The 16,213-nt window shown below is 56.9% G+C and overlaps 1 protein-coding gene across 4 annotated transcripts in view; it reads left to right on the forward strand.

The window, feature by feature from the left end:
- Snrk (SNF related kinase) overlaps positions 1-13,637 on the forward strand; it is a 27,332-nt gene extending 13,695 nt beyond the window's left edge. For 3 of the 4 annotated variants that reach the window (XM_023700662.1, XM_023700659.1, XM_023700660.1), the window contains 4 exons: positions 7,564-7,705; positions 8,652-8,864; positions 10,354-10,488; positions 11,321-13,637. In XM_023700662.1, coding sequence (XP_023556430.1) covers positions 7,593-7,705; positions 8,652-8,864; positions 10,354-10,488; positions 11,321-12,542 — 1,683 coding nt within the window. In that variant the 5' untranslated portion in view covers positions 7,564-7,592 and the 3' untranslated portion in view covers positions 12,543-13,637. Of the gene's footprint in view, positions 1-5,678; positions 5,703-7,563; positions 7,706-8,651; positions 8,865-10,353; positions 10,489-11,320 lie in introns of those variants that run through there. The other variant, XM_023700661.1, reaches the window with a different exon arrangement.
- Positions 13,638-16,213: the final 2,576 nt, after the last annotated feature.

A 16,213-nucleotide genomic window follows, 5' to 3' on the forward strand; every position in this document is an offset into this window, starting at 1 on the left:
CGGCGTCTGTGGCTCAGGCTGCGTGCGGCCGACAGACTGCGCCCATCCTGAAGGGAGCCAACACGCGCGGGGTGCTGGTCACTGTGGGGTCTCTGCCCACACGATAGGCCGGGCAGGAGGGTGGCTGGGCCTGGGTGGCTTTGTCTTGAGACCGTGTGTGTGTGTGTGTGTGTGTGCGCGCGCGTGCGTGCCTGTGCACGGCCTTATGGCTGCTGGAGCGCACCTGCCCATGACGTTTGTTACCTTGGCAAAGGTATTTCAGATACGGTTACAAAAGCATGACCTGTAAAAGAAAAGCTTGATGCATTGTATTTTTTGTTTATTTATTTTTTATTTTTGCGGAACCGGGGATTGAACTCAGGCCCTTGCGCTTGCCAGGGAAGCGTTTATTCCACTGAACCATCTCCCCGGCCCCATGCATTGTATTCTATAAAAATTAACTCCTACTGCTTGAAATACTGTTAAGGCACAGACTGTCAGAAAATACTTAGAAGTCAAACATCCCAGAAAGAAGTTGTTACAGAAAGTTTCAAAAAGTCTCCAAACTCAGTAATAAAGAGCAACCAAGGTTACAAATTGGCAAAAAGATTTTTACAAGTAATTTAGCAAAGACAAAATGGCAAATAAACACTGTTAGGCATCCAGGAAGTGCTGGCGCCTATTAACTGCCTGACTTCTCACATCCGGGAGGTTCTCAGTAGTGGCCCATGCCGTGGGTGGGAGTGGAGGGTTCCAGGTTCTAGAAGGGTTACACGCACAGGGCCCTTGCGCCTTTCTTCATAGCTGCTGCAAGCTGAAGTAGGCTGGGGACCGCCCATGCTGTAGAACACGGCTCAGCAGCATGCAGCGACGTGACCCCGGCCAGGACACAGAGAGCCTCCTGGTTGTTCATGGGGAAACAGACTGTGCACCATGGAACTTTTTTTCCCTGCAAATCTGGGGGGCCGAAAGGAGATCCTCCGGGTCAGGGCTGTGCTCAGGATAGATGCTGAGAGAGGCAGGCAGAGATCGTCCAGGGTGACGCAGCTGCTGCGTGTCTTTATTGTGGTGCTTCATGTGACCGTGTTGGCCAGCATTTGTGCATATTCACTAAAAAAACGGTGCATTTCAGTGTATATAAATTGTACTTTAAAGAATTTGGGGGAGAGTGATCAGGGCAGAATGGACTAAAACCAGTCTCCGCTATCCACTGGACTAACGCGAAGGGTCATCGTGGAGTGGGGGGTGTGGGTCCTTCTGCCTTGTGCAAGGACAGAATCTGCTGGCCTTAAACGTGCTACTCTGTCATAAGCTGAAGAAGTCTGCAGCAACTTTCAAGGCAGGGAGGGTGCAGCTGTATTTGAAAAGCCTAGTTCAGGCTTTAGAATGGAGGAGAGATCTGGACGTTGTGACCTTACATGGAACCTGGCAGCTTGTGTGTGGGTTAAAATTCTCAGAAAGATATACTTTCATTTTTAATACAAGAAAATAAAAATAAAATGTACACATTAGAAACAGGTATGCAGATGTATACATTTTAACCATGTGCTAAGGAGACATGCTTGAAGAACCGATCAAAACAAACATTTCTAGAACTAGTATCTGGGAATTGGAATCTTCACTATGTTAAATTTATTGCTTTATCTGCGAATGAAGACGTTAACAAGTCTTCTGACGGGAGCGTTCTAAGGAGACTGCGCAGTGGGCAGTCTGAGGCCTCACCTCGCCTCGCTTGGTTTGCTGGCACCCAGGAAGCTTCAGTCCTGAGCCTTTGCAAGAGAACCGGCTTCACTCTTAGCTAAGTGTTGCCACATGCAAGTGATTTCCAGTAACTGGTTTTAACGGCTTGTACGCTTGTCTTATGACTCGGTGTTTGAAAGTCAGCGTAGGAAAGCAGCGCAGCGCTTCACCGGGTGTAAAACAAGCCTTGAGATTCTGCGGACCTCAGCTCGCCAAGTGCTGGCCACAGGCTCCAGCTGTGCTCAGCTGGACGAGTGGAACTGCATTGAGTCTGCACTGAGTTGAGCGTTTCTGTCTTCTGGTTCAAGGTTAGACTCGCAGTTGGGTTGCCTGTGTCCTGGTCCGGACGCTGCTTGACGCTAAGGTAGAAGTCCCGTGTGCTTGCAGGAGCACACTGCAGGGTCCTCCCTCTGAGATTGCCCACTTCGAACACGTGCTCAGGACTTTCCACATGGCAGGAGAGAGAACAGAGATGCAGGGAGGCTGGGACTTGCCAGGGTCACACAGTGGTATGCCCTCGGATGGGGTGAGCCCAGCTCACGTGCCTGCGGGGTGCCGTAGCCTGGCTCCTTCCCCCCATCCCCCACCCCCAGTTTGTAAAGCTCCCCACCTGGCTGGTACAGGACCCCCGGGTGTGAATTCGTGTGAGGAGTCTCTGGGCCCGGGCCGTGTGCAAGGCCCTCAGACCAACACAGCTTGTGCTTGCTAATGCCCCGCAGTCCACTTCTGTCGCCTTGCCCTCCTAGCTTTCTGGTTGGAATGATCAGCGTAAGCAGCACCTGCTCCCCACCCTAAAGCCTTTGGGGTCCCCCGTCCCCACAGCGTCTGCAGCGCTGTTGGGCTCCCCGCGTTCATCAGACTGCACTGTGCAGGCGCCAGCCGGCAGCAGAGGATGCAGTACTCTGTCTGCAGGGCCCGCGTGTGGCCAAGGGATGGAGAAGCGTCGCAGTCACAGCCCAAGGTGAGAACACAGAGCTCCTTTTTGACCAGCTCTTCCGTGGAGGGCAGGGCGTTGGGGGCCACCGGGAAGGCTGAGACCCTGGGGCAGCCTTGAGGGTGTCGAGCACTGGTGGAGCTGCTGGCGCCTCCTTGCTGAGGAGTCCAGGGCCTGCAGCATGGGCCTGCACTGTCTCCTCGGTGCTCCTGGGTGTGTGGACAGGTCAGTGACTCCATGATCTGGGCCTAAGGTGATAAGCTGGCACAGGCAGCTTTGGCTTTTGGAGTCACCAGGGGCCGGGGATGTAGCTCAGCAGCACAGCAGCCGCCTGGCAAGCAGAGGCCCTGAGTTTGATTCCAGGACCCCTCCCGCCCCCCCAAACAAAACCTCTTATGCTTGAAGCCACCGAGGGGCATTGGATGAAGTGTGGTGTGGGAAAGAAGTGTTGCGGACATGAGGCGCTCAGTCATTCTTAGCGCCTGAGTTGTTGAAGGAACAGTACAGCCTGCTTCAGACGGACTCGCGGTGGGACCAGGGTGGCAGAAAATCCCGAAGCCTGGCCGAAAGACTTGCCCAGCTCTGAAGGGGAGCGCTTCATGCCTGTCTGCTTCACTCAGGGGTCAACACTCCACCTCTGCAGCCTTCTCTCGTCCTGTCCTCCCGGTGAACTGCACATCTTTAGTAGTCAGAACCCTGGGTGACTCGGACACACGGCTGTCGCTGCCACGTGAGGAGGAACTGGGCTGGTAGGCAGCAGTGACACGGGTTCTCAGCACCCAGAAGCCTCTGAGGCTCTGGCCTCAGCCGCAGGCTTGGCGACTCCCCCGGAGAAGCTGCACTGCACCGCGGAAGCCTGGCCCTTGGCACTGAGCCTGTGTCACTGGCTGACACCACAGCAGGGACCAAAGGTGACTGCAGTCTCGGCACTGGACAGGCCATGTGAAAGGTGCCCTGTGTCAGCGGTGGGAGCTAGAGCTTCTAACTGTCGCTGCCTCCGTGGCTCATGGCACTGACAGAGGCAGCCAGAGGCAGGCGGCTTCTGCCTGAACCTTCTGATCTGCTTCAGCGCTTTCCTGTTCCTGTTCTCGCCCTGGCTGTCAATAATTCACTTTAAAAACGCTGCTATGCCAGGTGTGGTGGCGCACGCCTGTCACCCCAGCACGCAGAAGGCTGAGCAGCAGGATCACCATGAGTTAGAGGCTAGCCAGGCTGGAGAGTGAGCTCAGGGCCAGCCTGAGCTGGCCCTTCCTTGATACTGTGCCTCAAACTAACAGAAACACCAAAAACACTGCCTTCGAGCAAGCCTCCCAGTAGTCATGCCCCCCCATTTGTGTCTTCTGGGGTCGTCAGTGGGTCCTTCTCCCTTTCTTTGCAGTTTGATCTTTTTATCGTGCACTCTGCCCCTGTCCGGCTGATGGGGTGCTGCTGCGGGGCGCTTGTTCCCAGGGGCCCTGTGGGGACTGGGTACCCATCCCTGGCTAGTCGGAGCTACCTCAGCTCCACTGTGCCCTGTCTGAAGTCCAGGGTCTCAGATCCGAGCAGTGACGCTGCATGTGCCCAGTGGGCGGTGCCGCCTGTGCTTCGACAAGTCTGTGAACGTGTTTTAGCCGTGCAGAGCAGTCGGGCCGGCCCTGTGCTCTGGCTCCAGTTCACCTGGTCCCTGGCAGACCTAGTGTCTCAGCTGGAGGCTGTGCCTCCCTTGGGAGTTTGTCGATTTAGAAAAAGCACTTTAAGATAGCCCCTAAGTGGGTTTTTGTTGAGATAAACCCTCAGCCGCGCCCGTGTGGGCAACAGGTCATCCTCCCCGTGGCGTGCGATTGGCTGAGTGCTGGGACATCCGCTCAGGCCTCGCGCCACTTCATCTTCACTCTGCTTCTCCCCATGTGGCACCATGCCTCCGTCAACTCAGCTCTGCCTGTCCGCTGGGGGTGGGGAGTCCTGCACGGCTCACCCCTGTGTGGCCACTGTGCCCAGGGCAGCGGCAGCCTCCGTGGAACATTTCCTCTGCGCTGGATTCGCAGCTGGGACCTCTTAACTCTCGAGGGCACCGCGGCTTCCTGGGAAGGGGATGGCTGCAGTACTCCACTACACGGCATGTTCACACTGAGGTTGGCCAAGGCCGCCCCACTCCTGTGTCCTGTAGTGATCCATTTTCAACTCGTGGCCCCAGATCATCACCCGTCTGAAAAGTAGTGTCATCCCTTGGGGTACTTCCTGCCCACACCCAAGGATGGCCTCGTCCCCTCACAACACAGAAGCTGTAGGTCCCCTGTGCGTGTCACATTGCCACCAGACAACCTGAGAGACCTGCTCAGTGTTGCCGCGGTATCCATAGCATCAGGCTGTACTGCTCGGGGAAGAGGGGCAAACCCAGGGCGTGCGTGCTGCAGCAGGCTGTTTGTGGCGTCGAAAGTTCCAAAAGGTTTGCCATCACTGGCTCAGGGCATGATAACCAAAAGTGCACGTTCAGGACAGCGGCAGGACTGCTTGGTGTTTCCGTAATTACGTTGTCCAGGCGTGAGGGTTCCTGGCCCTCGCTAAGACCTTGCTCGCTCTGTTACACTCCCGATCGTTTCTGGTTCAGAGCTTCGTTTTATGTCATCCAGTTCAGCAGGCTGCTTAGCATGGAATCGCCTTCAGAGCTTCTGAGCTCAGAAATTTGTGAGCCCCAGCTGGCCCTGGTGCAGGGTGCCCTTCACGCTGTCCCCGTGCGTCGCGCTCCCGTCCGTGTCATTTCCTGCATGCGCGCTCTGCCCAGAGCCAGCAGTTCTGAGGAGGGTTAAGTGCAAGGGAATGGACTTCTTGTCAGATTAATGTTTAACAGAAGAGGAAAGTTTTCTTTAACCACCTAAGGATTAGGGGTAACAGCTACTATTGGTTACTTATATTTTTAGAGTATCACTCTATAGTTGTACTGTCAGATGTCACCTCTGGTTTATCAGAGGATAAAGTAAAAAAGCAAACTAGTTTTCTCATTTTCGACAGGTTATGGTTTCACAGGACGTCTGTGGAAAGCTCCCAGTTAATTGTGCACCAGATGCAGTTGGTAAGGTGCTGTTGTCGTGGTGGTGCAAAACATTGTCAGTATTTGGCAATAGAAAAATAAGGATTTTACTTTAACTTAACAGATTTTTAATATGTATGCATTTTTTGTTGCAAGTCATTTAAGAAAATGTTCTTTTTGGTGGAAGGGGATGTAGCCAAGCATATACTATAAATAAGAACTTGGCCCGTTCCCATTCCTGTGTGGTGAGCACCAGTGGAAAGGTGAGCTTTGCATCACTTACAGTCTAGAACGGAGCTGTTCTGTGAGAAGAGCAGCGGTGGAGAGGGTGAGAGCTGTAAGTGCCGCGGTTCGCAGTGTGCTTGGGAGCTGGGCTGGGACCAGAATGGCAGGTTCAGGGTGTGCAGAGGGCGTGGGTTAAACACCAGCTCCACAGATCCCCTTTAGCTAGCCCGGCAGGCAGGCACCGCTGGGGCTGGCTCGGAAATTCTCTTGGCTGGCTGTGTGGAGACCAGGTGCTCCCTGGGACATGGCAAGTAAGGTCAAGGCCAGCCGAGAAGTTTGGCGAGACCCCAGTTGTTTTTTGGAAGAATGTCTGTGCCCAGCTGTTACTGCTTGTCTTGTTTGGTTTTGGTTGGATGCGGCCTCTGGGTCATAGGATCCATGTGGGGATACGACCCCCAGCAGCGGCCCAGCCGAGGTCAGGTCGTCCTGCGTTCAGAGGGCAGCCGGGCAGCGCCGGCGCCGGTCCGCAGGGTGCTCGCTTCCACATTCGTGGGTTTCTATTTTAGCAGATTTTTCCATCTACTTCACTGTTTCCATGGGTGGAGCCTCGATAACATGTATTATACATATAAAACATCATGCTGTGTGTAACCTTTGGGTTTCTGCCTCTGTTGTCCTCTTCGTTCCAGTATTTCTTACTAGCAAATTTTAATTATCGTATTTGGAGTATTTTACGTGGAAGCAACAGCTGAGTGTTGACATGTGATGGTAAAGGCCCTGGCCTGTGGGGTGTGTGAGTGTGTGTGTGTGTGTGTGTGTGTGTGTCCGTCCGTCCGTCCATCTGTTCATCCCTCCCCGTCTCCCCTCTAAGCTTTGTCGGTGCTGTGGAGCTTCTGGCGTCGATTTTTGGCCATAAGAACCTATTTTATGTATATTTTAGTTTCTGAAGCTAATTGATGGTCTCTTTCATAAACTTTTTCGGTCTTCAGTCCATCTGATGAAATGCCCTTTTCTGCCCACTGGTGGCTGCTGGTGACCAGAGGCGATGCCTGCTGTTGGGGTGCTGCCCCGGTGGCGCGGGGGTCCTCAGGTACTGGCCAGCTCTGCCCATGTGGCCCCGCCTGCGTCAGGAGGCTTTCCCAGTGGGACTCTGCTCCTCCTCTGCACCTCAGCTGCTGCGCTGGCCGAGCTGCTCCTGCCGGCTGTGAGCCGGGGCCTCCTGGTGCTCACTTAGGCCTGGGGCCCGAGGTGTGGAGTCCGAACGGTCGGGTCCGGGCTGGGTCTGGCCCTGAGCTGCAGTGCTCTCGGTACGCCATCAGGATGGAGGTGTTGGTGAGCTGCTCACCGCAGACAGAGGCGTCTTCCTCGTTTCACTCTGGTGCGCACTGCAGGGCGTTGCGCTTCGGCCCAAAAGCTAGTGAGGGTCTTCCTTGTGATGAACTTGCTGTCAGCCAGGGCGACAGCTGCCAACCGCTCTCTCCCTGGTCACCCTCGCGAGCGCCTGGCATGGACTCAGAGGGCATCGCAGAGCCCTTCCCGGCCCCTCCACGGCTTCGACTCTTTCCCCTGGACATTTGTTTTGAGACAGTGCTTTGGATTGCTCAGCGAGCCCACTGTGGTCTTGTTAATGTGCTGTGTCCCCACTGCGGCCTACTGAGGGCGTGTCCTTGCTCTGCAGATATCTGGAGCCTGGGCGTCATCCTGTTCATGCTGGTGTGTGGGCAGCCGCCCTTCCAAGAGGCCAACGACAGCGAGACGCTGACCATGATCATGGACTGCAAGTACACGGTGCCTGCACATGTGTCCAAGGAGTGTAAGGAGTAAGTACGCAGGCGCGGCTGTGCCGCAGCACCCCACACACCCTGCGCACCTCACCTCTGCAGCCGAGCAGGCTGGGCCTGGGAGCAAAGCCAGCCTGTGGCCGGAAGGCCAGCCCCCGGGCCGGGCGGTCTGTGGTAACATCGTCTGAGCGTCCTGGTTCATTCTGACTTTTAAGTTTAGTATTTCTGTAGTGTTGAGAGAGGTGTTTTTTAGGGGGGCAGCCCCAGAATCTCATTTCAAATTGAGTCGAGGCCAATGGAGTCTGCAGCTCAGTCCCGTCCCAGCAGTACCCGTGTGGTGAGGGGCGCTGTCCCGGTGCAGCTGACTCGGGCGTGAGCTGCGGGCCAGCATGGAGCCTGCATCCTCAGATGGACCCCGTGCATCCAGGCAGGCTGCTTTGGGACGCCAGCAGCAGCGCACTTCCTTCTTGCTTCCTCCCGGAGGCAAGGCCGCAGGTCGCCAGTCGCCCTGCACCCGGCCGAGGGCATCGGGCCCCAGGCTGGCCTTGTCCTCCCTGTGAGGGTCCCACGTCGCTGCACTGTTAGTGCAGAGCCCAGCTGTGTTGTGCGGTCAGCACAGCACCTTTCTGTAAACTCCGTTTGTAGAGATCCATGGCTCGGCATTTCAGGGGCTCGCAAGCTGGCCGTGTCACTGCCGACCGCGGCATAGGGACTGGCGTGTGCTGTACCCCCGCACGCTGAGCGGGTTTGGAGCCCTGGGGCTCATTCTTGGGACAGGACCATCCCGTGTGGTGTGCCAGTGCAGCTGTAGGGGTTGTTTCTTACTTTACAGATGCAACGGCCCCCAGCTCTCCTCTCGCTGGTCTGTGCCCCTCCCTCCATCGATGGACCTGGTGGCCTGGGCGACATTTCTTACTAGAAGTCTGTCATTACCTGGCGTCCTTGAGAACAGTTGTAGTAATGGCCACTCTTCCTTCCTCCACAGCCTGATCACCCGGATGCTGCAGAGAGATCCCAAGAGAAGGGCCTCTTTAGAAGAGATTGAAAACCACGCTTGGCTCCAGGGCGTGGACCCTTCGCCGGCCACGAAGTACAACATCCCCCTCGTGTCCTACAAGAACCTCTCCGAGGAGGAGCACAACAGCATCATCCAACGCATGGTGCTCGGGGACATCGCGGACCGCGACGCCATTGTTGAGTACGTTGGTTCTCAGTGTGGGCCCAGGGCTGGGACTCCGGAGGGCCTGTGGCTTGTCTTCAGGGCGGGCAGGGCCCTCCATGCTCCTGGCCAGTGCCTTGGGTTTTGGTTCATTCTGTGAACAGGGAGGCCACTGCCAGGTGTGTCAGTGAGCACGTGTCCTTCTTCCTGTGCGGGATGGCGGCAGCTGGATTGTGTCTCAAGGACACTCGGTCTGCAGCAATGTCCTTCCTTCCTGAGCCTCTGGCAGTGTCTCTAGAGAGAGGAGAGCTCAGTGCCTCGGGGGTGGCTTTGGTCTTGAGTGTCGAGGGCAGGGCTGTTGTGCTCCCTGGGTGGCCATGGCCTCCCCGGGCAGACACCTGCCTGAGTGCACAGAGCGTGCCTGGTGAATGTGAATTCACGCCAAGGAGCTCTCCACCTGAGGGAAGAGTGTGTAACGGCCGTACTGGCGGCAGCCCTGGTGCCCAGTGCCTGCTCCTCATCCCGAGTGTACAGCATCAGCAGCATGTCGCAGATGCGGCCGCACTAGACCAGGGAGCCGCACCTGCCCTCCTCCGGAGCCATGTCCGCCTGGCATACACTGTCGGTGCCCGGCCCCCGAGCTGCTCCCGCCTTGTGCGTGTGCCCTTCTGTACCTCTGGGCCTCGTGGGGTCCTGGAGCTCTGCCCCAGCTGTCCACAGCAGCCCTGGGGATGTCCCTCCTAGCACTGGCGAGACAGGTCCTTGTGAACTCTGCTTTCTAAACCAGTGGAGGAAAGTAGTGATTTTCCGCAGCAGAGCAGGACAGAGCAGCACACACACAGTCCCCTCCTCAGCCCCGTGAGCCCACAGTGCGGCGGGCACAGAGCTCGGAGCAGGCGCGTGTAGTGGTGTCCTTGCCGGAGCCTGGGCCGGCCCCTTCGGTCGTGTTGGAAGTGGATAAAGTGCTGTAGTGAATCTTTGGCACGCACACTCTGCAGAGAATGTGGGCCCTCCTCGAAGGTTTAATGTGGGCTTTGTTCATCTAGAACCGCTGTGGGCCCAAGTGCGGTTAGTGTTTTGCACTGTTGTCACTGAATGAGCCCTTGCAGGGTTGCCTGTAGGACTTCAGTAGTGGCCTCAGTGGCTACGAGGTCCCTCCCCTCCATCTGCTTTTTTGCATGACAATAAAGTCTCCTGGCCCCTGATCGTGGGTTTTTATTGCTGCTGTTTGGTGTATTTGGTGTGTGGTCTCACTGCGTAGCTTGGGCTCGCAGCGGTCCTTTTGCTCTCAGCCTCCCCAGTGCTGAGATTACAGGCGCGCGCCGCCACACCTGGTCTCAGTAGCCTGCTCAGCGCGCCATGGGGGGGCCAGCATGGCAAGTGGTGCTGGGGATCAAACTGTGGTCCCTGCGCGTGCCTAAGCAGGCGCTTAGTGAGCTGAGCTAGCCCACCGGCTGGATTGTGCTTTTTCACCCTTCTTGTGCAGAGCGTGCAGCTATGCAGCTTACCTTTGCTCCTCTTTCCTCAGAGCCCTGGAAACCAACAGGTACAACCACATCACAGCCACCTACTTCCTGCTCGCTGAAAGGATCCTGAGAGAAAAGCAGGAGAAGGAGATACAGACGCGGTCTGCCAGTCCGAGCAACATCAAGGCCCAGTTTAGGTGAGAAAAATGTCTACACTGCTTTTAGTAAGTTGACATTTTGAAATAGTGCGCTTTCTCTCTGGTGAGGGGTGAGGGCCGCAGTGACTCACAGGGCACAGGGCACAGGGCACAGGGCGGAGGAGGAGCAGTGTCTGGTGGGCTCTGCTGGGCCTGTCCCAAGCTCTGCCCCGGGGCTCCTGTCTGACTCACAGTGGCTCCCGTCGGGCCCTCTTCTCCCCTGGGGGCTGTGGTGGTTTCCACCCTCACGAGACTGCTTGGCCCTTGGGCCTCTGCCGCTCCCGGCCCTTGCCTAGCGCCGCCTGGCTGGGCAGCTCCTCCCAGTCCCATTTCAGAGGCCTTGGGGCTCGGGTCCCAAGAGGAGAAGGGCCCTGCCTATCCGGGCCTCTCCTCTGCGGCTGCGCAGTGGGGACGGTGGGGCGCAGCTCCCTGCATGCAGCTTTGGGGTGGGAGGACAGGGACTCTGCCGTGACACTCTGACCCCTGTGACCTGGTGGCCTCTCGCTCTGCGTGCTGCATCCTCTGGCAGCCTCATGGGAAGCAAGGCTGGTGTCAGCTCCCCAGACACTTACAGTGTAAATTTAGCTGGATTTTAGTCTTAGGCCTACACAATTGGTGTGAAATGAAAACAGAAATGCCCCAGGTGAAGGTGGTGGTCTCAGACGACTTGTGGGTCCTTGCTGTGGTGCCCCGCCCGAGGGTCCAGGCAGGGGACTAGGGTGCCAGGCTGCCACTGTGTCCCCTCGCGCTGCAGGCTGTGGCAGGGGCTTCTGGTGTCTTTTGCTGCCTCTGCAGGTGACTCATGGCCCTTTCTCTTTCTGATTCGTTGCAGGCAGTCATGGCCAACCAAAATTGATGTGCCCCAGGACCTTGAGGACGACCTCACGGCCACACCTTTGTCCCACGCTGCTGTCCCTCAGTCTCCTGCGCGGGCAGCCGACAGCGTCCTCAACGGCCACAGGAGCAAAGGCCTGGGTGACTCAGCCAAGAAGGATGAGCTCCCTGAGTTGGCAGGGCCTGCACTCTCCGCCACACCCGCCGCAGGCCTGAAGCCTACAGGGAGTGGACGCAAGTGTCTGTTCAGGGTGGAGGAAGATGAAGAGGAAGATGAGGAGGACAAGAAACCTGTGTCCCTGTCCACGCAGGTGGTTCTGCGGCGGAAGCCATCTGTGACCAACCGCCTAACGTCCCGGAAGAGCGCGCCGGTGCTCAACCAAATCTTCGAGGAGGGCGAGTCGGACGATGAGTTCGACATGGACGAGAACCTGCCACCCAAGCTGAGCCGGCTAAAGATGAACATTGCCTCGCCGGGCACCGCGCACCGACGCTATCACCGGACCAAGAGCCAGGGCCGTGGCTCCAGCTGTAGCAGCTCTGAAACCAGCGACGATGACTCCGAGAGCCGCCGGCGGCTGGACAAGGACAGTGGCTTCCCCTATTCCTGGCACCGCCGGGACAGCAGCGAGGGGCCCCCGGGCAGCGAGGGTGACGGCGGGGGCCAGAGCAAGCCCAGCCACGGCGGTGGCGGCGCGGACCAAGCCAGCCCAGGCGACAAGAGCTCGGGCGGTGGCAGCCCCTCAGGGGGCACAGGCGGCGCCCCTGGCAGCACCTCAGGCTCCACGCGTCGCTGCGCTGCGGGGCCCCCAAACTCCGTGCAGCTGGCCTCACGCAGCGCCGGGGACCTCGTGGAGAGCCTGAAGCTCGTGGGCCTCTGCCTGGGCTCCCAGCTGCACGGTGGTGCCAAGTACATCCTGGACCCCCAGCGGGGGCTGGCGCTGTCCAGCGTGAAGGTGCAGGAGAAGTCCTCGTGGAAGATGTGTGTGGGCGCTGCAGGGGGTGCAGGTCAGGCCCCGGCCGTGGGCGGCATCAGGTTCTTCTCTGAGCACGTGGCTGGGGCCAGTGCCGAGCTGGAACGGATAAAGAACAAGAACCTGAGGAACAACGTGCTCCAGCTACCTCTGTGTGAAAAGACCATCTCTGTGAACATCCAGCGGAGCCCCAAGGAGGGGCTGCTGTGCGCCCCCAGCCCGGCCAGCTGCTGCCACGTCATCTGACGCCACGCGCCCGCGCGCCCCGGCCGCGGCAACGCGTGGTCTCTGCATGCTGCTAGACCCCACTTTTCTTTCCAGCTGAAAAGTCTACTGTGTATTTTTACATTCATAATTTTAATGTGGATGATCATGATGAAATTAAAATGTATATTTGGAACCTAATATAAATGGAGCACTTAGAAATATGATGTTCTGCACTTAACCTAGAGAGAGATGCATTCGTTCCTTGTGCAAAATCTCAATTCCTGTCCTGACCTTCTGTGATCCAGAGACTCCGTGCTCCGAGGCATCGTGCCGTGCCCCAGACAGAACCAAAGCAATAACATGCGGTGGCCCCGGCCCAGCCGCACGGTGGCCCTGCCGCCCACGGCCCGCAGAGCCCCGGACGGCACGCTGCACTGCGCACCCTGAACTGCGACCTGAGACGCCCGCACCTGTCTATCTTAAGCTAGAGTGTGACAAGCGTGGGCTCAGAGGTAACCGAACAAGTGTCCTGTTTTCCCAGTAGGTGAGATAAAGTACTTAGGTTTCTAAGGCAGCTTTCCCCCGTAGTGGCCAATCACACACAGACAATCCTGTAACGTGGCAAAGTCAATTAATGTCTGGACTCTCCTGACAGAGCGTCTTGTCTGTCCATCCGTCTAGCAGAGCACAGGCTTCCCGGGGGCAGCGTCTGTTGATGGGGCCTCGACACCCAGGAGGTGCAAGGCTGCGTGCAGGCCGAGGTGCGCCCGGATGCCGGCTGCGTCGGAGCCTATGAGTGCAAACCAAACCTCCAGAATGTTTCTCTCAGGAGTTCGTTAATTAGCTCGCCTCTGTTACTTCCATTCCATTCTACCCTTTGGCTCAGCTGCTTATGGAAATTGGCTGATCCGAAATTACAATTGAAAGGGTAAAATTCACACAGCAAACTAAAATGCACAAAGCCTGCTCTGTAGCTTTGCCCCCAGTTTCCATTTTGCCTTCCTGCCAAAAACAGTCAGGACTTCTGCTTTAACTTGTTCCAGCACAGAGACGCTTGGCCAGATAGTCGCCTCTCCTGGCATTTCACCTTGTAGGATGCGATAGATCGCAGATTGTGGATTTTGCAAGGAGCCAGATGCAGTCCTCATGCTGCATCCGGGGTCTTAAGAACAGTGTTTAGCAGCTTCCGAGATAGGCCATGGCCGGTGCCTGCGCCCTCCTCGCTCCCTGGCTCTACCCTGGCTTGGAGCGCCGAGCCTGACGGAGGCAGGCGGAGCACAAAAGGCCTGCAGGGCGCTGGCGCGGGCCACGGGTCTCCCCGCCCACCGCGACCCGCTACTGTGGGCTGAATGCCTTGTACTCCGACTCACACAGTATACTTTCTATACTAAGTACAGATGCTACTTAAAGTACTCATTTTACTTTAGACCTAGGCTAGCTAGATGCACGTTAGACTACAGCTCTAGTTCATTGTGATATTTATGCTGAAAGCTATGAGAATAGATGTGTGGGTGAAGCCATAGAACACATTTGCTTGACATTCGTGGGCAGGGATCCTCTAAAGGGCCGGAAAGAAGATGTGCGGTTCACTCGACAGCGAGCGTAACATCTGCATTCCGCGCAGGAGAGACGTTTCTAAAGGGCATTGGCAATAAACTTCGTTGCAGCTGTTTTCCAAGTCCTGTAAATACTTTTTCCTGTGACTGTGCATAGCCTTGGAATGGCACCTTTTAACTCCCCACGTGTTTGGTTTTCAATGGTTTTTATATTCTGACATCTCTGTGGTGCTCACGCTAGCGTCGGCAGTGTTGGCGCTTACGCCGCGGAGCTGTACCATAGCCGCCTTAGGCGTGCGTGCGTGCATGCGTGCGTGCGCGGGCGCCCTGGTCCACATGTCTGTCTGCGTGGTGTCTACCTGTCCCTAAGTGAATGACTGTGCATGTGTCGTCTGTCGCCGTCTGCCATCCGCAGGAGGGAGCGGAACACCATCACATTGAGATACTCTTGGACCAAACTCCTTGTCCCCTGACCTCTGTCTTCACAGGTGGCATAGAGTACAGTAGTGCATAAATTAAATATTGTGGAAAACAGTCTTGTATTTTTCTGTATGTGTGTATATATATAAAATTATGTACTTCTCGCAATTCTATATGTATTTAAAGATGTGACAATCTTGACACCGATTCTAATAGCTGTGAGACTGGACCGAATTAAGGATGTCCCTCAAGATTGAGCGTGTTCCCAGGCACACAGTTATCACTGATTCGGGCAGTTGCTTGAGTTCGGGGGGATTTTCCTCGTTGTGTAAACATTGACAGGTCTGTGACAAATGGGAAAATAATCCAAATAAAGTGATATTGGTGTTCAGCAATATGAACCGAGTCCCCTATCTTGTGTGTGCGCGCGGTCCCGAGTGCCCAGCCGGGCCCACTAGCTGCCCAGGTGCCCTGTGCCTGTGCCCCCAGGTGTGGTGGAGCAGTCACAGCCGTTCTGCCCAAGCTCGTGACACCGAGGTCCAAGCTCCCTGCTGCACTCCGGGGGCCCTTCCTCTGTTGGTCGCTGTGCTCCCGGAAGCAGCCGGGGACAGACCTGCCCTGTGCTCGCCCTGTCCCCGTGGCTCGGCGGCTCTGCTCCCGGCCTGGCCCTGGTCACCGCCGTTTCTCTCTTCTCCGCTGGAGTCTTCCTACAGCAGCCCGCCTCACAGCGAGGTCCCCCGGTGGCTGCCCACCAGCCCCTCTCTGCTCTTGGCCTTGCCAGCGGGCCCGCCTGCTCTCTGCCCAGACTGCTGCGTGCAGGTCTGGGGGCCAGGTTGACAAATGGCTTCACTGTGGATGACACACTTCCTGAGAAATTCACCATTCTACATTGTGAGCAACTCAGTGGGCTTCAGAGCATGGAGTGATCTTATGTCACCTCACCATAGTCCATCCCCGCCCCTCCACAAGTCCCTGCGCCAGCCCCTCCCTGACTGCCATGGCCCGGTCAGGGCCTGGTGGAATCCACCGCTCCATCTCTGCCCGGAAGCCTCCCGACCCTCCCACCCCTCCACCTGCTGCTGCCGCCACCTCTGGCTCCTCGTTCCCCAGCCTGCGAGTGGGGCTGATCCCAGGTTCTTTTCTGGTCCGTCTCCACCTGCACATCATGGACTTCTCAAGGCAGAAGCCCCAGCACGCACCCACCCCCAGGAATACCCCTTCGCCTGTTGGCCTCGGACATCCACTAACGATGTCCCCTAAGCCACCCACACCTGGCTTCCCCCGTGGTCCCCACCCCAGGAATGGTGGTGCCAGGCCGCCACAGGTTCTGTACTAGCCGCAGCTCTGGCGTCACCTCTCCCATCCTGGCGCCCTTCTCACTTCTTCATGGCCACTGTTTTGCCCGGATGTTGTCCTCTGAAAGCAGCGATCCTCAGCCCTGGGCCCGAGCTGCATCTCCGCCTCCTGTCATGCGGGTGAGGCAGCGGCTCCTCGTGACAGCCCATCCTCAAGTTGTCCCCAGAAAGCAGACCTGACGCGCAGAGCCAGGGACTGCTGTCACAGGGCCGGTCTGCCGTCTCCTTTGTTCTCCCTTCACTCCACACGGCACATGGTCATTTTAAAGGGTACACTACAAATGTACTAACAGAAAAACTGGAAAAATAGAACACTCTTTGAAAGGTGTTTAATTTATAAATGTTTGGATTATCCACAAGCTTCTGCTACTAGTTTCTA

Source organism: Octodon degus, unplaced genomic scaffold (genome assembly GCF_000260255.1).
Source record: "Octodon degus isolate 3935 unplaced genomic scaffold, OctDeg1.0 scaffold00126, whole genome shotgun sequence".
NCBI classification, from domain to species: Eukaryota; Metazoa; Chordata; class Mammalia; order Rodentia; family Octodontidae; genus Octodon; species Octodon degus.